The sequence below is a fragment of the Myodes glareolus genome, chromosome 16, assembly GCF_982192425.1.
Source record: "Myodes glareolus chromosome 16, mMyoGla1.1, whole genome shotgun sequence".
Classification (NCBI taxonomy): Eukaryota; Metazoa; Chordata; class Mammalia; order Rodentia; family Cricetidae; genus Myodes; species Myodes glareolus.
Genome location: NC_142041.1, coordinates 29,819,278 through 29,840,437, shown reverse-complemented (window position 1 = coordinate 29,840,437; position 21,160 = coordinate 29,819,278). Strand labels below are relative to the sequence as shown.

The following is a 21,160-nucleotide window of genomic DNA, read 5'->3' as shown; positions in this document are numbered from 1 at the left end:
ATTTCGCTTCCAGCTTCTCCACAGTCCCACGCTATCACCGAATTCAACCTCTGTTGACTGCTCCTCTTTAACCACTGGCAAGTGCCTCACATCAGCCGGCTCCGGGAGGTGGGTACTCGGGGAATTCCTGATATTTTCCTTTTCTCCCAAATGTCCTATGACCTGTAACTAAAATCACTGTAACTCTCCTCTTTCTATTCTTAAATAAAATCTCCAGACTCTCACAGTGCCTCAATGTGCCACCACATTCCCTTGTTTTTCTGGGCATTCTTTTTGACTTAAGACCAAGCCAACAACTTTTCTGTTTGTTTGTGACAAGGTCTTGTGTACCTCCGAGTGGCCTAAAATTCAATATATTTGTGTACCACCACACCTGGTTTACGTCCTGCTGGAGTGAATTCAGGACTTTATACTATATAGAGAGTATATGTGTATGTTGTCCATACATAAACAGGTACCTGGGTGAAGGCCAAAGGTGAATTCTTGGTCTCATGCCTTGATGGCTGTCCATCTAATTTTTTGAGACAGGATCTCACTTAGCCGGAGTTTGTCAAGTAAGCAAGACTGGCTGGTCAGGACGCCCCAGGATCTGCCTCCCTCTGCCTCCCTAGTGCTGGGATTATAAGCACATTCCATTACAACATATAGATTCTGGGGAGCAAACTCTATAGTCCTGCAGGGGCATTTTAAAATCAAATACATGACACACGACAATCTGCAACACACGGACTGCTACAGTATGATCCCAAAGTCAAACTCATGATTTTGAGTCCAGCTCAGATGCCAGTCAATGTTTGAACACCTCTGGAGCAAGGCTGGTAAATGCCAGAACTCCTTACAAAACGGTGGTCTTTCATTAAGGAGCAGGGTAAGTCACACGGCAGTTACAGAGGCGGACTAAGGGTGACAATCTGACTCACTGGTCTCCGAAGTCTATACTGAATGCAAGGTTACTTTTGTGTCTAGTCACACAAGCCTTTGAAATTCAAATATATAGATCTTCAGAGGAAGGCAGGTCTCAACCAGAGCAGCCCTGATTCCTGTTTGAATTTTTTAACAGTCTGGGGAAGGCACAAGAATGTATGAACCTGGTGTCCTGTTTCAGTCTACTTCCACCACACAAGCATAAAATAATTCTAAAAAGGAGAGAGCATAGCACCGAAATTTACTCATGGTACCAACAGAACACAAGCTGCTAAACTTTAGGGAACCTGAGGCTCCAAAGTGTTTGCTACTTACAGTACAAGTAAAGCCAGAGTCATCAAAGCAGAGGTGCTATCAAAAAGAAAGAGGTTCAGGTATCTGAGATAGGGTCAAGGAGGTGCCAGAAAATAAAAATAAAGAAACACTACTACAGAGATGGGGGAGGCGAATGGTATTTACAAAAATAAAGACTCCACCTATGGACTACAAACTGACCAAACTACTTCATCAGTAGCCCACTGTGAGCTGCCACTATCAGCAGTTTCTGCTACACCAGAGGTGTCATGGATAAAACCTTTAGAGATGTCTCCAAACAAAAGGCCTGCCTGGATAGAGTTTCTTGTTTTAGAATCAGGCCCACAGCCACCTTACCCCACAGGGACCCAGAGTTGGACCTTTCCATGAAGCAAAGGCAAGCATGCAAACCCAGCCACACACCGGAATTTGGTCACAACATTCTCAACTGTCCTCTGGGTGACTGGCAAGTGATGACACAGACTCCCACCATCCTGTCATTTCACAATCACACCACAGATGGATATCAAATGGAACCAGGCCCCATGGGAGCCGGCTAAGCAGCAGAGTGATTCCTCGATCTTTGAAGTCTTCCTTCTGGCCCCCTAGCTGGACACAGGAGCCCATGGCGGAACTGCAAAGGCAGAGAGAACTGGCTGGGGGATCCCGAGACCAGCAAGCACCTCCAGAGGCTGCTGCTCTGCTTTCTGTCCCACTGGAGGTGAGCAGCCAGCAGTCACAGTGGGATGCACTTCTACTCCCACCTAGCCTTTGGAACCCTGACACAGCTGTACTGGAAGATGATGGAGGAGGGTTATCTGTCTATTGTGCTATTTTCATTGGTCAATAAAGAGACTGCCTTGGCCCCTTGATAGGACAGAAAATTAGGTAGGCGGAGTAAACAGAACAAAATGCTGGGAAGAGGGCTATGAGCCAGATGCCATGGAGCCAGCCACCAGGTCAGACATGCTGAATCTTTTCCGGTAAGCCACTACCTCGTGGTGCTACCACGAGATTATTAGAAATGGGTTAATAATCAAGATGTGAGAGTTAGCCAGTAACTAACTCTCTAGAGATAATGGGCCAGGCAGTATTTAAATGAATACAACTTATGTGTTATTATTTCTGGGGCTAAGCTAGCTGTGCAGGAGCCGGGCAGGATGAAAAGCAGGCCTGCCCGCAACTCCTTTCTACAGGAAGATGAAGTAATTAGAGGGGACCTGGAAAAGCCTAGACCTCAACAAGTGCTTGGTCTATTTCCCTCCATTGACCAGTGTCATTCAGAGAGCTGCCTGAAAAGTCGGGCACATGATACATGGCTTAAGTATGCAACCTTGGGTCAGATTGCTCCTTGCTGCCCCTGCCCACAGACCTTACATTTGCTTAACTAAGGTCTCTACCTCAGGGCTCCCCCGAGGGCCCCTCTGTAACCCATCCCCTGGGCTGCAGACACACATTTTCCTAGAGCACAGATCTGACCCCATCATTTTTTTGCTCCAGTGTCTTACATACCCATCATGGAAAGACTGGCGGGCTCTGGTTGGCCTCACAGTGCTGAGACCACCAGAGCTGATACAGAGCAGTGTTCTCAACACCCCCAGCACCTGAGCATAGGAGGTTAGGGGTGGACACAGCCCCAGATCCAGCTCTGTCCATTACTACCTGCATAACCTGTAGGCCTCAGTTTCCTCCTCGAAAGACTGAGGCTCATAAGCCTCATAAAGCATGTGTGGACCTGTGAGCAGCACATACAGCCCTAGAACTGCCCTTCTTCAGGAAAGGAAAAGGGAAGGGCCCTTTCCGAGGAAAGCCACACGCCTGAAAGCAAAGCCCTTCTTGGCTTTAAGAAGCCCTAAGTCTAAAGCAGGGCTAAGGACCAGGACAAGCATTGTCAAAGTAATACAAGAGTCATAAGGTTCTTCCCACACATCAGGCCCTGTGCTCTGCCACAGAAACCAATGACTTTCAACCCTACAGTGACTGGCACACTTCTCCTAAACATCATCTCATTTTGCCACCTGTGAAGTGGGGATCCTTATGATACCCTCTCAAAGACCTGTTCCAAAAGAGAGGAGGAAGAAAGAAAAGGAAGAAGAGGTGGTATTAGAAGGGAGAAAGAAAAGAAACAACAAAACACTACATTCAAAACAGATGTGTGCATGCATGCACATACTCACATTCTTGAATATGGTTGTGCACAAAGATCACATATGCATATACGCTCACACGTAAGCAAATATGGGCACATGCTCACACCCATGTGTGCACACACCCCCACACATGCGAGCATACATGCACACAAAATTAAGAGGAATCATGGCTTAGTTACCTAAGGTATAAACTGAGCAAATCCAACTTTAAAAAAATCTGTGTTCCTGTTGGTCCTAACGGCTACCAGGCTGGTCTACTGTTGAATGCAAGTGTTACATACAGTGAGCGCATTGAACTAGACAGATATTCCGTGGCCTCTTCAAACTACGGAAATTATCAAGAGTTCAAACATCTGTCCTTTCCTGGGTTTAACTCCCTACCTCTAAACACATCTGGTATGAATCTGGTACTCCAGCATGAATTCATTAATGTCACAGTCCCCACAACAGACATGGAAGGATAAACTAGGACCTAGCCGAAGCTGGGAATAGACAGGCCGCCTCTGAGTGAGAATGTGAACACCTGGATCGAGGGGACAGAAAAAAAAAAGAAGGAAACGAGGAGATTTTTGCATACTATTTGCGTTGGATTTTGTTAAAGTGTTAAAAAGTCCATCCTTCACATCCAAGTGATCCTACCCACGGGCTACTTGACTACTGCCGGACCCATACCACATGCAAATGCCTCTTTGCTGCTCTGCAGGTCATTTAACTGCGTCACTATGCTGGCATGAAACTGTCTTGCCTTTCTGCATCCCCTCCCAGGCTCTGGTAGCACTTGGGCTTCACTTATCACGTGTGTCTATCCTACAAGGCACAGCCCAGGGCTAGAACAATGACTGGCTATGAGCTATGCAGACAACTGAACAACTCATCTCTTTCTCTGCAAAGTTACTGTCCAAAGGTGAAACAGATTTTCTCAGGTAAGGTCACAGAGGCAGAGTGAACCACAGTGAGTGACCGCCTCAAATACAACTAGCATGCTTAGTCCTGTAGTGCTAGAAGTAAAGCTAGCACCAAATGTAGGGTAGCTCGCTCACACACACACACACACACACACACACACACACACACACACGCCAGGACTGGCATAAAATTAAGAACTAATACCAAGTTACTTCCCTTGGTATGGCAACTGTAGTTAAGTGCAAGAGTATCTGCAGATAAAAGATATTTTATATAAAGGTTTTACTATCATTGTAGTCACTTGTGAACTAAACACTGTCAGGACAAGAAAAGCCAAGACACTTTAGTTTTTTAAAAAGGCAGATTTGGAGCAAGCAAGAATCACACTAGTCAGTCATTTAAAAAAAAAAAGAAGAAGAAAGAAAAAAAAAGAAAGAAAGACGACAGCAAACCATGGAATCAGTACAGGTGAGCACAGGAACAAAGGATAAGATATCATGGGGAGCACTGAGCCTGATTTGACAGAAAATTGTTCCACAATCATCAGACATAGAACCTAAATTGCAAAACTTGAAAACCATACTACAACCCAAACAATAAGCTGCCATCCTTACTACAGAGTTCTTACAAAGCAACAGGAAGATCACTCTGCAGTGGACATGAATGGGCCGAAGACCTCAAGGTAAATAAACAATTTTAAAAGGCAACAAACAGCTAATGTGTATGAGCACTGGTAATCCAAGAGACCACAAACTAAACCAAAGTGCATACAAATCTCCAGTGTCTGGAGAAGAATAAAGAAGCTTAAGAGTAAAAATGCCTTTCTAGGACACTCTGAAAGCAAAAATCCAACATGTTACCATTGGACCCAACTCTCCTATCAACCCAGGGAAATAATCACAGACTTCTGCTAAGTTAGCGAAAACTAGAAAGCCAGAAAGACACAAACAGCACAAACACTAAATCACTGCTGTTGTATGTCTGGGACAATGTAGACGCCATTCCATGAAACAGACAGGCAGAAAGAAATAACTGTTATCAAAGGAAAAACAGACTGATACACATATTGAAGACGGCGAGACATAGGAACACTAATTGGTTATAATAGTGGTTTTCTCTGAATTGTGCAGTTAGAGTTGGCTTCTGTTTGGGTTTTATGTTTCTGTACCAAACTTTAACCTTGTTACAAAAGGTAAAGTTACCAACAACATCGATATGTGCTATACTTCCCAATTCCTGTTTTTCTGAGAACTGGCTCTGGGCACAGCTAGCACACAATGGCCCATACAGAAGGGCAGGTAGGGGCTGCAACACCCCCAGAATACCACGCAGTCCCCACATCACATGCTGTGGCTTAGACTGCACCAGAGATCCGGACTGTGGGGCTGTTTGGCTTTCTGAGAATGCATGGCCACTGATACGGCAAAGTTTCATCACTGGGAATTTTCTGGTCACTTTTATGTTTAGAGTTTTGTTATAAACTGGGCAGTCTTACTCTACACCTCACTGCCTCCTTCCTACACCCCATAGGCCCCACATAAAAGAGAACACCCCCAACTATCAGAAGGCATCCTCTTAGGGTACCAGGAGCAGCCCCAGCCCTGCTAGAGCCTTGCCTACGCCCTCCCCAGCAAAGAACTCTCTGTCATGCTGCAGAGCAGACAGCCCCCCAAAGTCCAACACTCATTTCGGACCAGTGCCTCGTCCCCGAAAAGCACTGGACACCCTTTCTTAGTACCCTCTAGTAACACCCAGCAGGGCCTCTCCAGCTCTGACCACAGCTGAGTACACAGCAGGCTCAGCTTCCAGTCCCATGGCTGGGGATAGCTCCCTTCTACCTGGATGTCCATTTTCTCCGTGTGCCTGTAGCCGTCCTTCATGTGGCCTCCTTTTCTTCCTGCATTCCCACTGTCTTTTGCAGCCGCAGACAGAGGCCATCCCTGTCTCCTGTGTCCTCAGGAACCCCTAACAAAGTCAGTGGCAACACATCTTCCCAGCGACTCAGTCAAATGCTAGCAGACACATTGACTTTTTTCTTGTCATTCATCTCTCAGGAAACCACGGGTCTCTGCACCTCCTGCTGAAGGGCACCCAAATTCCAATGGCCTGTCTGTCCCCTCCACTTTGCTCTCTGAGTCAGCCAAATCCAAGGTCTCTCACTCAGCAGGCCAAGTGCTCTACCCCTGAGCTTCATGCCAGTCCTGAAGCAATCATCTTTAGAACCTACGTCAAATCATTCAACAACTCTGCTCAGAACCTTCTACTGGCTTCCTAGAAACTTGAGCACGAGTAAAGACCTACACACAGGAGGAGGCTCAAGGTCTCTGTCTGTTCCACACCCCTCAGACTTGACCTGCCCCGTCCAAGGGTGTTGACCTCCACACTGCCCCTTGAGCAGCCCTGCCAGCTCCTGCCTCCCCCTCTTGCCTGGCCCTTCTCTGGTACAGCTCGCAGCATCTGGCCTTTCAGTCAAGTCCCTTCTAAACTCTACCCTACATCTTAACCCCAGGGGGTAGGAGGTATTCAGATTAGTGCAGTTCTATTCCTACCGGCTACACAGAATAACACCCAGCATGTAGCACTTGTTTTTTGAGACAGGGTTTCTCTATGTAGCTTTGGGTATGTCCTCGAACTTGCTCTATAGATCAGGCTGGCCTGGAACTCACAGGGATCTGCCTGCCTCTGCCTCTGCTGGAATTAAAGGCGTGCGCCACCACTGCCCGCCAGGGAACACGTAAGCAAGAGCTACTGAATGAGTAAAACAGAATACATAAACTAGGTCATTCTCATTCCAGTTGGAGACTTTGGGTTCAGCCAGCAAACACTACTCAGTGAACCTCCACTCTCCAACACACACACAAACACAAACACAAACACACACACACACACACCCCTACACCTGTCAAGCCACTTCTCCCTTCTGGGCCTTGGGAAGCCCATTAGTTACTGTAAGCGCCTCACCAACAAGGGCTGAGTCACTCCCCAGGGTCCTGACTAACCCTTTCTCCATCCCCAGGACACCCCCCCCCCACACACACACAAGCTCCTTTCCCTTCCAGCATGATGGGAAATCCAGAGCTCCCCTTGGAGAAAACAGAAAGGAACTGAATGACCAAGAGGAAAAGTCAGTCCTTCCTGGCTCAGCATTGAGAAAGCTCACGCTTCTCAGGAAGTCAGTACCTCTGAAAGTGAAACATTAATAGAAATATTACTGGAAAATACCAAACAGGAAGCAAAGGAAAATTCCATTGTGGAAGCAAGGCCCTCGGTCCATGTGCCTCAATGGTCTCAGCAAAGCGCTTCAGAATCAAAACATAGGAAGAAACGGAACTCAATCAGGCTGTCACCCTTCCTGCCAACTCAAGCTCTGGCCAAGGGGCCTCCCCACCCTGGCTTAGAGGGCACTGGCCTCAGAAGACAAGGCTGCCAGTCCAGCCAGAACTTGCAGAGGGGCGGGGCAGGCTCTGCTCCAACTCTCCATCTGCAAACGGGGAAGTGGGTCTGAGAAGCCAGTAAGTTACAGGCATAAAAGTGACCCTTGTGCTGTGGAATAATTACAAGATCACAGTACCAGTCACTCTTATGGGGTACAGGGAAATTACAGAGTAAAGTAAATGACAAACAAAGCAGAACAACTCGGGTGTGAGGTGCTGCTGGAGGGGACACAGTACAGTGGTTAGAAACAGACTGTGGACCCAGCTCCAAATCTCATCTCTGCCTTGTACTAGCAAAATAAATAAATGAAACGGAAATTACAATAGCACATACATCAAAGGAGGGCAGTGAGAAGTAAGAACTGCATATAAAGCACACAAAACAGCAGGTGGCAAGCAAGACAACCAGCTAGCATGACTGTGCAAACTCCCCCAGCCACAGTAACTACTCTCTCTGCCCAAACATCTCCTCAGAGGAGCCTTCCTGGCTTCTCCATTGAAGGTACTTCCCCTCCTCTGTCTCCTCAGTTCCACGGTGCTGTCCAATCCAGACCATCCTCTTTACAGGGTCACTCTTAGCTCACCCAAAACCTGTTTACATATCACTTCTGTCCTGCAGGCAGGTCTGTGTTCCCCAACCATGTAGCAGCCCCAGCTTTCAACCGTAAAGCCACAAGTCTCAGGTTCGATTCTGGGCTGGGTGTGTATAGGAACCATGTGGAGGTCACAGAACCACCTCAAAAGGTAGGTCCTCTCCTTTTACCACAGGTTCCAGGGATCAAACTCAGGTTGCTGAGCCACCTCTTGGGCCCCAAGTCCAGGTTGATTAAAAAAAAAAAAAAAAGCCAAAGCTGACCCCTGCTTCTAATACACAAGTTAAACTCACCAGAGGAAGGCTTGGCTGCAAGACCAGAGGAAACCACACCTGCTTCAAATTTGCCTTTTAAAGGTTACAGGACAGCAATGTTTTGGGAGCAAGGAGAGGACAGGATCAAGTCTCAAGGTTAAATCCTAATCAGTCTTGTTCCCAAGAGTGTCTCATCAGTGAAGATGGTCACCTGGATCTACTTTTAGGAAAGTTAAGTTCTCTCTTGACACGGGCAGAGAGAGATACCACCAGCTTTCATCTTAAAGCAGCACACGCACAGCCTAGCCAACCCTTCGGGGGAGGGAAGGTCTAGTGTCAGAATGAGAAGACAATTACAAGGCACACGTTTTGTGCAGCTGTCCTCTGGGACGCGCCTACCCTGTGTGCGGAATTTCTCTATAAAATAGCTCAAACACAGCATTAACATCTCCTTTATGGAGTTCAGCAGTGAACAGAGAGGGGAGAGAGAATCCAGCTGTGGTTTTGGAAAAGTAAGGAAGGGAGGCAAGAAGGTGAACATTCAGTGCGAGGGAGAAGAAACACAACCATCAATCACAGTGAACAGCAGGGCTGCCCATGGCCATTTACACTGGGAAAGAGTGCCCAAATTAGTGAAGAGCACACGCGCAGTGGACTCAAAGCACGGGCGTGCACCTTGCCCTGACACTTGCAAGCTGTGACACGAGGTTCCTCACTAACTGCTCCATACCTCATCGTCTTTATCCGCAGATGGGCCGACAGCACCCATAGCTGAAGAACAGCCCCAGGTTCCAACCTCAGGAAGCTTCATTGGCTTCTGCTCTCTTCTGGAACCCCACCCTGCCATCTGAACATATGCTGAAGATGACTCAGTGAACCCTATCAAGATCGGAAATGAAACTCAGTGTTTGATGCCTAGGTATAAAACTACAACCTATGGGCCAGCTGCCTGGCTTTGAAAATAAAATTTTATCAGAACACAAGTATTCCTTCTAATATAGTCTCTAAGGCCGCTTTTAGCTGTAATGGCAGGACCAACCAGCTGCAGTAGAGACCACCTAGCTCTCATATCTGAAAACACTTACTACTGGCTCTGGCCCTTTAAAAAAAAAAAAAAAAAAAGGTTGGCTGACTTCTAGTTTAAAGCCCAGGAGGCCGGAGTGATCTGTGATAGAGCAGTACCTGTTACAGTATTTGGACCTAGTACCTATAATGCCTGTGAGGACTTTGGGACCATGGAAGTGGTTAGAACAAAGCCTTCTTCTGGGGCATTAACACTGGAAACGGCTTTGACAGCCATCACTTCTCTCATGAATGGGGAACCTGTCCTCAGCCCAACTACAGCAATAAACTCTGGTCCTAACCTTTTCCAAATAGGACTTTTTAAGGACTGGAGAAGATAGCTGTCAATCAAGCAGAAATGGCTGACATTTTGATCCTGGCTTCCATTGATCTTGACTAGTGATTTCCGTGAAAAGACAAACTGATACGTCAGCTCCCCTCAGGAAGGCCCGAGATCAGTTCTGTCAACTGTAGGGCCCCTCTGTACCCGCCCATCAGGCCCACCACCCTCTGCATGGCAGTGTACTCTTCCTCCCTTCCCTGCTCAGACATCTCCATTCATCCTTCCCTAAGAGTCAGCTCAGCTGGAACCTTCGGCAGCCCTCTTTCACCTGTCAGCATTCAGGCCTGTCCAGCCCTTGGGACACACCTCAGCCTTTCCATAGGTTCTGTCTGATACTGTTTCGGGCTTGAGAACCTAGTGTCCTTGTTCATTTCTTGATACCCAGGGGACACTGTCTTCAGATCTTTCCTTGGATACCGCAAGTATATATAGGAGCTTAAGTCTCCTATATAAAATAACGTAGTAGGACCAGGTGTGATGGCATACATCTTTAACCAAGCACTCGGGAGACAAAGGCAGGAGGATCTCTGTGAGCTCAAGGCCAGCCTGGTCTACATAGTAAGACCCTGTCTCAAAAGAATAAACAATATAAGGCAAAAGGCACAGCAATATTTCTCTTTCATGTGTATTATGCCCTGACCGGCAAACTTATAAAACCTAATACAAAATACTACTACATATATACATGCATAGTTACGCAAGTGTTTATTTAGGAAATAACAAGATTTTCTTTCAGCTTGGGATGGGAAGGAATTCAAGGTACCTGGGATTGAATCCAGGGCCTGGTTGTTGTGCAAAACCTTCTTCAGAGATTGAAACATTCCATCCTTCAGGAAGTTCCTTCAGAAGGAAGGTAAACAACTCAAACTAGCTTCCTGAAGTCCCTGAAACTGACCAGACTCACTAGGCCCCTCCCTGCCTGAGTAAACAAGAAAGCTAAGAGTTCCCCTAGGAAGGAGGCAGCTGAGCTGGGAAGCCTCTCAGAGTCTAGTGCATGCTAGACAAATGAATATTCTGTCACTAAGCAAGACCTCAGCCCTCATGCTATCTGCGCATCATGTGTGTGCCTGGAACTGGCAGGCGGGCAGACACCGAGAGAAGGCATTGAACCCCCTAGGCCTGGAGTACAGATGGTGGTGAGCTTATGTATCAGTACCATGTGGGTCCTGAGTGGAACCCAGGTCCTCTGGACAGCAATGAGCACTCTAAACCATTGAGCCATCCATCTCTCCAGACTGTCTTTTTACTTTGAGAGAAGATTTAACCTGTCCAGGCTGACCTTGAACACACTTTGTAGCCGCCCAGATAGGTTTTGAATTTATAATCTTTCTGCCTCAACTTCCAGAGTAGCTGTGAATACAGACCTGCCTTTCCCTCTCCCCATCTGGGTGCTAGGTGGTTATGGTTACACACAGCCTTCTGTACCCTGATGTACCTCTTTAGCCACACTTAACTTCCTCTAAATTCCCCCTGCCTAGCAAAGAGCTCAGAAACTAACTGCTAGATGTTTTTCTTTTTTTCAAGTTAAAAATTATTATTCTGTAGCTATAGAAAACCTGTCAACTCTGTGGATGCTGACAATATACCAAGTGTCGGTACACATTAGCATGTATTTAAAACCTGGCAAAACTGATGTCATGATACATCTTGACTTTCCCAGGTGTACTGGAAATACCATTTAATTATGACAAAAGAAACAACACCAGCAGAAAACATAACTGGATGGGACCGGTTTGGCTGCATCCAAGGAGACCCACAAATAACTGGCTTTTCCACCCTTCCCCCACCCCCTGGTTGTCCTGGACTTAGCTATAGACCAGGCTGGCCTTGAACTCACAGAGATTCTCAAGCCTCTGTCTCCCGAGTGTTGGGATTAAAGGTGTGTGCCGCGACTGACCAACTTTTTTGGGGAGCGGAGTCATCTTTTTCCAACAGCACGACTGAAGGACTAGCTCTACCTACATCAACCTACTACAGTTCTCTTTCCTATCCCAGGAGCTCAGACCCTTACCACCTCTCACCTGAAATATATTACAACTGCCCCCTAATTCTGGGCCAGCTCCTCCAGAGATGTGGTTCTCAACCTGTGGGTCATGACCCCACAGGGGTCACATATCAGATATTTCCATTGGGATCAATAGCATTAATTAACAGCTATGAAGTTTCAATATAATTATCTTATAAGGTTGGTGGCCACCACAACATGAGAACCTGTATTAAAGCAGCACTAGGAAGATTCAGAACCACCGCTCTAATAAACAACCCCTCTTGTGCAAAAACTCACCTGGGAGACCCAAACTGAGGCCCCCACCCAGTACCATAACCCCATCCCACCTCTCCTATATTTCCCAAGAAGACCCACTGCGTATAGGTTCTGGCCTCCAAAAACACATCCTACAGTGATGCCTTTTTTTTTTCATTTCTTATTTTTTGGTTTTGAGACATGGTTTCTCTGTAGTTTTGGAGCCTGTCCTGGAACTAGCTCTTGTAGACCAGGCTGGCCTCCAACTCAGAGATCTGCATGCCTCTGCCTCCCGAGTGCTGGAATTAAAGGCATGCGCCACCATTGCCCAGCTTCCTACAATGATGTCTTACAGTCGTGAGAGTATATGCACACACTATCTGACACACAAGCCCCGTTACAGCCTAGAGTCATCCCGTCCTGCTTCATACCGCCGCCCCCAGTTTCACCTTAAATGCCTACTTCCCAGATAAAGACATCCCCAAGTTCTCAAGGCAAAGCCTCATGGGGGGAAAATGATGAAAACTTGCATCCACTTCCTCCAGCAGCTCAGCCCAAAGATCACTGCACCCTTAACCTCAGACTCCTTTCCCACTCAACTCGCTCTTACTCCATCTCCGAGCACAGGATGCTGGTTAGCTAAGTTATGTCAGCGAGCCTCTGGAACCGTGAAAAGTCTCTTTCCTAAGGGAGTCTATAAGGAAAATAGATTTGGCAGTGGAACTGGGATGCAAGTGATGTGCCCCAGGACTCACTCGCCTGGAGAACAGGATGACATCATGGTCAAAAAGCAGCAAGTGTCGAAAGGGCAGGAATAGGACCCCAAAGCTGAACCATGGTGTGAGCAGTACAGCAAGATGGCTGCACGGACCACCAGCTCCATTGCACAACCCAGGAACTCTCGACTCAGGTTTGGGGTTAAAGCTGGACCCTGGCACAACCCAGTTCTCTAAAGACAACAACGGGAGGCTAGGCTGCCACAGGCTAAGTGGGGTTTTCTGAAGCCACTGGTGGGGACTGAAGACTGGTTCAGGGATGTTCAGGGGGATCACAGAAGGTTTGGACTTCCAAACGCTGTCTGCTAGAAATAATGTGAAAACCAGACTGCCTTCTGACCGCCAAATGGGAGGTACTGGCCACATACTGAGCTGGAGATGTGCACCTGTAGCCTGGACCCAAAGTGATCCTGGGAAAGAAGAGCCCTCATGGCTTGGGGCTCGAGGTTCGGGGTTCTCAAAGTGGGACCCAGGACCCATGGGAGCAATCACTCAGACACCTGTTAAAATGCACTCTCAAGGATCCCCCCAGAACTGTGAGTCACAAGTTTCAGGGAATGAGCCAGAACAAGAAACACGATGGGGAGAGGGGTTGTTTAAAGGCTGTTTTCCAGCCATGCATGGTCACTGTACTTGTGAACTCACACACATGAGACCTATACAAGAACAAGCCAGCCATAATCCTAGCATGGGGGCGGGGACCCATGAGGCTCCACCCCTAGCTGAGGAGCTACTGGCAACTGAGAGCTGTTGAGGATGGGGAGGCCCCTGGTAGTTTGCCCATGCCCACATAAGCAGCATGGATGGGATTCAGTAGGTGAATTCTTAAAATAGGAGATTAAGGTAGGAGTAGCTGTTGTTGGGGAGGAGGATACAGAGAGAAACTGGGAAGTTAGGAGTAGATTTCATCAAGATACAATAGTATATATGGGGGTTGGAGAGATGGCTCAGAGGTAAGAGCACTGGCTCTTCCAGAGGTCCTGAGTTCAATTCCCAGCAACCACATGGTGGCTCACAACCAACTATGGTGCCTTCTGTCATGCAGGTGCACATGCAAGCAGAATACTGTATACATAGTAAATAACAAAATCTAAAAAAAAATAGTATATATGTATAGAACTGTCAAAGAAAAAATAAATGTGCAGCAGTTTGATTTCTTTCTTAAAAGAAATTGCAGAAGAGGGGGGTTGAAGATGGATGTAGCTCCCTGGTTGGAACTGCTCGTTTATCATGTACCAAGTACTGGGTTCAATTTCCAGTACTGCATGAAACTAGAAGGTCCATACCTGTAGTCCCCACACTTGGGGGTAGAAGCAGGAGAGTCAGAAATTCAATCCTAGCACTCCAGGAGGCAGAGGCAGGCTAATCGGAGTTTGAGGCCAGCCTGGTCTACAGAGTGAGTTCCAGGACATGCAGGGCTACACAGAGAAATCCTATCTTGAAACCCCCCACCACACACATACACCAAAAAATTAAAAGAAACTGGAGCCCATCCTTGGCTACCTAGTAAGTTTAAGGTCAGCATTCTTTGAGCCTTGTCTCAGAAAATAAAACTGCAGGACTAGATTCCGGTAATGTTTTAGCCAGCCTTCCAGGGACACTCAGTGCCGCTGTGCTAGCTCTGCTGCCTTGCAACCACTCCCTTGCTGCCCCCTTTCCTCCTGATAGAAAGAACATCTGGTAACTCCCTCCCTTGTCTCCCAAGACAGACAACTCTTAAAAGATCAAAGCTATGTATAAGAGAGGAAAACTGGCACAGAGAGAGTTTCGTAAAAAACTTTATCCACTACCACCATACAACCTAGTTTACAAGACCAGGGCCCTGCAGCCCTTCCAGGGTGCTCTCCGTCCCAGCCCCAGATTTTACCTACAGTCCTCTGGCAAACACTTCTCCAGCTACCCTCAATCACTACTGGCTCCAGTTCAACAATGGTCCTGCCTCGGGGGTGCCCTCCAGAAGCCCCCATTTAACACCAGATCCCATCGCAGGATGGCCTCTGTCACAGCCCTCAATACAGACATGCACAGGACAGGGTTCTCCTTCCAGTACCTGCTGGAGGAGAGCTAAGACCCATGGGAAATATCTGGTAACAATGAAGTCAAGTATTACTAGACACACTTGAAGTTTCAGTATCATTACTAAGCATTTCAAAGTCTTCACTCTAATTGAGAAAAAAATGTGTTTACTATAATTTTGAAAGTCACTAAAAAAAAAATTAGCGAGCAGGCTGAATCACTAGCTGTAGGACAAAGAAAGTCTGCCCCCTGGGGGGTGGTCTTCCGCAACAGTGGTGAGCGAGTCCAAGGCTGCAAACCTCTGGAAAGCTTCCTCCTAACTTTCAGATGTAAAGCTCCAGGTCCTCCCTGTGGGCAACCAAACCAAGCTTGGCCACTAAGAAGCTGCAAGAGCCTCTTTCTTTCCTAAAACATCAACCACAAGCCTCAACCATACTCCACTCTCAGCAAGGACATCTTTCTGCCCCCTTGCTGGGTGTGCAGTCACAAGGGCTTCCAGCTCACTGTCAACCAGAAGTGGCATCTTGGGTGTTTGGGAAGTCCCAGAGCACACGCTTTCAAAGTGTGTGCTCACAGTTCCGGGAAGCACTAGACTGCTTCACACTGCACGCACCATCCATTTGGACAGACAAAGCAGAAGAGGTTGACCCCAGGGAGAAAACCAGGCAGTAAAACTAAAGGACAGCACCCCCCTAACTCATCTCTCCCATAAAATAAGAAAGAAGCCTTGCCAAGCACCAGCTGACAGGTAGAAGACGTCTCCCTGCTTGGAGATCCAGTCTCCACCATGCCAGGCAAAAGTTTGAGCTTCCAAGAATGTGGGGGAGAACCCAGAGCAGGGGCCTGACAGCCAAGCAACCCTGCCCTAAGGATCGAGATCTCTCGCTGGGCCTCAGATTTAATCAAAACACTGCCTCCACTAGAAGTAGACAGAGCAAGTGTTTTATGGGGGAAGGGAGGTCAACTCTGGAGTGTGAAGAGAAAGAGTAGAGGGGCCTTGGCTGTAATTAACTCTTGCAAGGGAGACTAGACGCCTGATTGGCAGGGGGTTGCCACAAAGGCCTCTCGTCCCCGTCCCCGAGGTACTACTATAGGGATGGAGTCAGGAGAGAGGATGGGGAGTCAGGAAAGAGGATCCTTTTAGCAGATCTCCTCCGGAGCTGGGGAGAGGAGGTAGGGAAGTGCCAGATCGGTGAGTTCTCTGGGAGGACGGACATTTAGACCGGAAAAGCCTGCGTAGGGGTTCCCAATGCCGCTCCAGTACAACAGGCCGCTTGGCTTCGGAAACCTGGCACGCAGAGTGCGAGATTCAGAAGCATTTACGTATATACATTCAAGAAAAACTATAACCCAGAGAGTCCCTTTCCTGCTCCAGACCTCAATTCCCATCTATATCTGGGAGGGGGACCACCACACAACCTTGGGGTAAACGAGCAAATGCTTTTAGGCCCGCCGAAGCTGACTTTACTGGGGGAGCCGGAAGGGCTGGCTGGGTCTGTCTTCTGGGTAAAGCTAGGCGGGGTGCTCTCGCTCAGGCTTTTGGCTTGGTAAGGAGGCATTTAGGAAGCAGTAGCCAGAGAGACGGAGTCAGACCAGAGTGCGCGTCGGAGCCTAGACTCCAGGGTGCCAGAGCAAAGTTGACTCGTAGGACTTGGTTAACGTGGCAGTGTCTCAGCTTCCCGTGCCCATCAGGAGCTTCGGGTCTTACCTTTTCTTTCTGGCCGGCTCCAGTCTCCTCGGAGGCACACTTGTTGAGCAGCTTTTTGCCTCCGCAGGTCGTCGGGCTCCAGGTGCGGCCGCCGGAGCACACGCCTCCCGGGGGATCCCCCGCAGCACCCGCACTCTCCACTTTGATAAGCCGGTGCTTCGGGGAGATGTAGCGCACCTCGGCTGGCGTGGCGGGCCGCCGCTCACTGCTGCTGCGGTAGAGGTGCGGGGAACCGGAGGATGAGGACGAGGACGCAGCGGCGCCCGCCCCCGACGCCGCGCAGCAGCAACCCGCAGCGCCCGACGCCGCCGAGAAGGCTCTTTGGCTCCCGCCGGGCTCCCCGCCGCCGCCGCCGCAGTAGTCCAGGCGGCACATGGCGCGCAGTTTACGCAGTGACGAGCCCGGCCCGTTGTATGGGTCCTCGAAGTCGCGCTCCTTCTGCGCGCGGTAGGCGCGGATGAGGTCACTCGTGCTGCCGCTGTCGTCGGGCAGAGAGCCCGACGAGGCCGAGAAGCAGGCGGCGGCCGACCCGCAGGACGCCGAGGAAGCCGAGCAGGCCTGCGGCACGGCCTGTGGGGGCTGCTCGCGTCGCTCGCCCCGGCGCCGCTGCTCGCGGTAGTCGGGCCTCGGCGGCTGCGGCGGACTCTTGGTCTTGCTGTTGCCCAAGCTGAAGTACTTGTTCAGCCACTTGGCCATGGCGAGAGGCCGCCTAGGGCCGCGGCGCGCCAGCCCCGTCCGCCGCCGCGGCCATTCGGGGGGCAGCGCTGCCGCCCAGTCCCGCAACGCCCCGGCCCCGGTGGGGGGCGTGCGGGGTCTCCGTCGCCAAGTTCAAGTTCTCGCAGCCGCCGCCTCCTGCTGGCCGCCGCCCGGCTCCGGCCGCTGCCGCACAGCCCTCCACTCGCGGTGCGCTCCGCCCGAGCTTCGGATCTCGCGCCCCTCACGGGCGCGTCTCATAGGGTCCCCGGTCTCAAACAGCGGAAGGCCGGGCGCCCCCCGCCGCTCACGCCCGCACCGAGCGCGCCCCCCCCCCCCGGAGCGCGCCCCTGCCCCGTGCGAGCCGCGACCGGCTGCGGGCTTCTCCAGTACGCCGGGGCAAGCCCGGCCTGGCCGTGGGTCGGAATGCAAGCGAGGGTCGGTGAGAGGCGGCCCGCGCCCGGCGGAGCCCGCGCCCCCTGCCCGTCCGGCGGCGCCTGCTGCTACCGCTGCAGCCGCCTCTGCCGCCGCCTCCCGAACCGCCGCGTGTGTGACACTCGGCCGCCAGAGCCCGCCCTGCGCCGCGGCTCGGCCCCGTAGGCCCCGCCCCTTCCACCGAGGCCCCGCCCCGCGTGCGGCCGGGAACCTCCCCCCCACAGCACGAGCCACCTCCCGCGGCCGCTTGGGCGCCAGCACTCGGGTCGTGCCCGAGGGATCCCGTGTCCTGCCCTGCCCCCCCTTCGACTGAGACTGTGGCTCTCCGAGGCCAAAGCTGTCTGCGTAGTTCCCGGGGACCAGGGCCCCGTGCACCCCAGAAACAGATGCCCAGCCCAGCGTTGGGGTAGTCGGCTGAGTAGAACAACGCACGGTCTCTCTAGTTGACAGAGAGGACCGTGCGGAGGAGATGCCCTTAACCAAAGAGTGTGAGTCCCTTTTCTTTTTAAAGGAACAGAGACTCCGGTTCAGTTTTTCCGGCGCCGGGTCTTCGAAATACTCTTTATGCTAATGAACGTATTAGCAATCCAGATGACGGATGCAGACGGGATAGGCGGCTGGGACCCGACGGGGCACCAATCCGGGAGCAAGGCTAAGGGGAGGTCGAAATGTTTGCTTACCTTTTCACCTTGCAGGAAGTGGGGCTTTAACCCTGTTCACTGCAATCCTAGTGGAACCAGCTATGTAAACATTTAATGCTTAAGGTTGCAGGAGCTGGCGAGGCTCTGTTTGATCCAGAGACGATTTTACAGATGGAGAAACTGAGTCCCCAGGTACATCACAGGGATGGACTTAGATACCAGCCCTGGGTTCTGGTGGCTCCATAATGATGTGACTTAATGTGGTTATTGCCCAAATGTGAGGAACCGAGACCAAAGGTAACTTTCCTTGGGGTCTACTCTCAGAGAAGGTAAGCATGATCCTTGTCAAGACCAAAATTCTTAACTAAAAATAAGGCACCTGTCTTGTAAACCTTAATTCTATTTGAAATTTGGCTGGGCACCCCCTCTCCCCATATAGCTTAGGGCTAAGATGCACGTCCCTGGGAGCTGAGACATTCCTTAAGAGTGCTGATTTGCCAAAGTAGCACTCTGTACCCATAATCTCCATCTGTCATCTGGACATTATGAGTTTGGCACACTGTTTGTCCGGTGTCTTGTAGGAGTACTAATCTATTAAAGTAGGCAGCAAGTCCAAGAATGTGCTGGAGTTAGAGATCAGGCTCCCATTCTGAGACTGCGGGACTGGTGGGTCACAGTGTCATCTCTTCCAGGCTCTCTCTGGCTCTACCCAGGTTCAGGCCTGTGACCACAGTGAAGAACAGCCAGGCCCAGCTCTCAGAAGGCTGTGTTCCGCCTACGTAGTCATTCATGCACACTCAAGCTATTTGCCTCTCTCATTCCCTGTGAGCACTTGAATTTTCTAAACCCCACTATGTTACCCCATCCCAACAATCTCAGAAAGCACTGCCACTTACTTCTTACCTGAGACCTATTCATTCAGCATAGGAAATAGTCCTGAAGTGTGCACACACCACAAGGCTGCCCATATGGTGTCTGGAACATAGGCAGAGGCCCCAAAAGTTGATGCTTAGATGTTTATTTTGGGTATCCCTAGACTTACATGTCTCAAATTACCCTTTAAATCCTTGCTCTGTTGCAAAATCACTTAATCATCCTGCATGGACAGAGGCCCCAATTAAGGAAAACACACACACACACACACACACACACACACACACACACACAAAGGCCAGGACATCTTCATCTGAAGCCCCACCTCCCTTCAGCTCCCAGGTTCAGGAAGGAAAAGAAGCCAGATCCTGGCAGTACGCCAGGACACCTGGGCCAAGAAAGTCCGCCCCAGTATCTGGATGCCTGTTCCCTGTTCCCTGCATGTGGGCTGCACATGGCAGCATTATCTTTGCTTTTCTGAAGGTTTAGGAAGAGAAGTTGTATTTCACAACTTATTTTTCACATTGTGCTCTCAGCTGGCCAGGGAGTCAGAGATGCTTTCCCCTGTAATGCTTCTTCTGGGCTATAATTTGCAAGCCAGAATTATTGTAATGCTATAGTATTATGCCAAGAACTTCCAGAGTCCCTGTGTAACTGCCCTGCTCCTAAACACTGTATATAATTAACCACAGTCAGTACCCCTGCAATCTGATGTTATTCCTGGTTTACAGATGGGATGGCTGGCCTAAAGTGGTATTTACTTCATACAAGCAAAAAGTCTATGGGTGTTTTCCTTGGGAACATACAGTGACGCACCTTCAGTGGTGAAGTCAGAACTAACAACTCTCAAAAGAAATGAGAAAATATTAAGAAAGATAGTGGAGAAGCATCATGCCCAGTGTTCCTGGGAGCCACATGCTTGCTGGAAAATCATCAGAGCACCAAGGAGATGGACACACTCTCTTTTCAGTTCCAGCTACATGGTGTTACAGCGGAGAAAATAGGACCAGTGACAGATGGAGTCGAGAGGCACAGGTCCAATAGACAGCCATTCTCTTGACACCACAAACCCAACCCTATGTAATGTTGTAAATAAAGTATGCCCATCTCTCTTGGATTTTCTTTTTTTCAGGTGATGGAGATCCAACACAGGACTTTACACTTGGCTGGGTGAGGGCTCTACTACCAACGTTTATTCCTGACTCCTGCTTCACATTTGCTGGGTGAGGGCTCTACTACCAACGTTTACTCCTGACTCCTGCTTCACACTTGCTGGGTGAGGGCTCTACTACCAGCGTGTACTCCTAACTCCTGCTTTGGCACTCGTGTTGTTTATGTCCCTTCTCCCTACCCTGCCTCAATTTTCCTTTGAAGGGGGTGTTGTGTTTAGAGAGCTATGTTTCTGTTTGTTGTAGGTGGAAGTTTCTGCCCCACAAGCTGCTCCCAAATAAGCACACAGAGGTTTAATATTCATTCTAAATGCTTGGCCAATAGCTCAACTCTCACATTTACATTAAGTCATATTTCTTGTCTATGCTTTGCCATGTGTCATGGGACTTTTCCTTATTACACAACATGCCCTGTCCATCTTGCTTCTCTCTGTGTCTGCTCACAATTCCTCAGACTCTGCCCTTCTTCCCAGCATTCTCAGTTTGGCTTTTCTGCCTAACCTTATCCTGTTCAGCTATTGGTCAGCCAGCCTCTTTATTAAACCAATCATTGTGACATATAGTTACACAGTGTAAAGGAATGTTCCACAGCATTTCCCCCTTTTTGTCTAAATAAAAAAAGGATGATTTTAACTTTAACATAGTAA

The 21,160-nt window shown here is 49.4% G+C and overlaps 1 protein-coding gene across 2 annotated transcripts in view; it reads right to left on the bottom strand.

Moving 5' to 3' along the window:
* Shb (SH2 domain containing adaptor protein B) overlaps window positions 1-17,674 on the bottom strand; it is a 110,405-nt gene extending 92,731 nt beyond the window's left edge. For both annotated transcript variants that reach the window (XM_085677197.2, XM_048419802.3), the window contains exon 1: window positions 16,703-17,674. In XM_085677197.2, coding sequence (XP_085533323.1) covers window positions 16,703-17,398 — 696 coding nt within the window. In that variant the 5' untranslated portion in view covers window positions 17,399-17,674. The remainder of the gene's footprint in view (window positions 1-16,702) is intronic.
* Window positions 17,675-21,160: the final 3,486 nt, after the last annotated feature.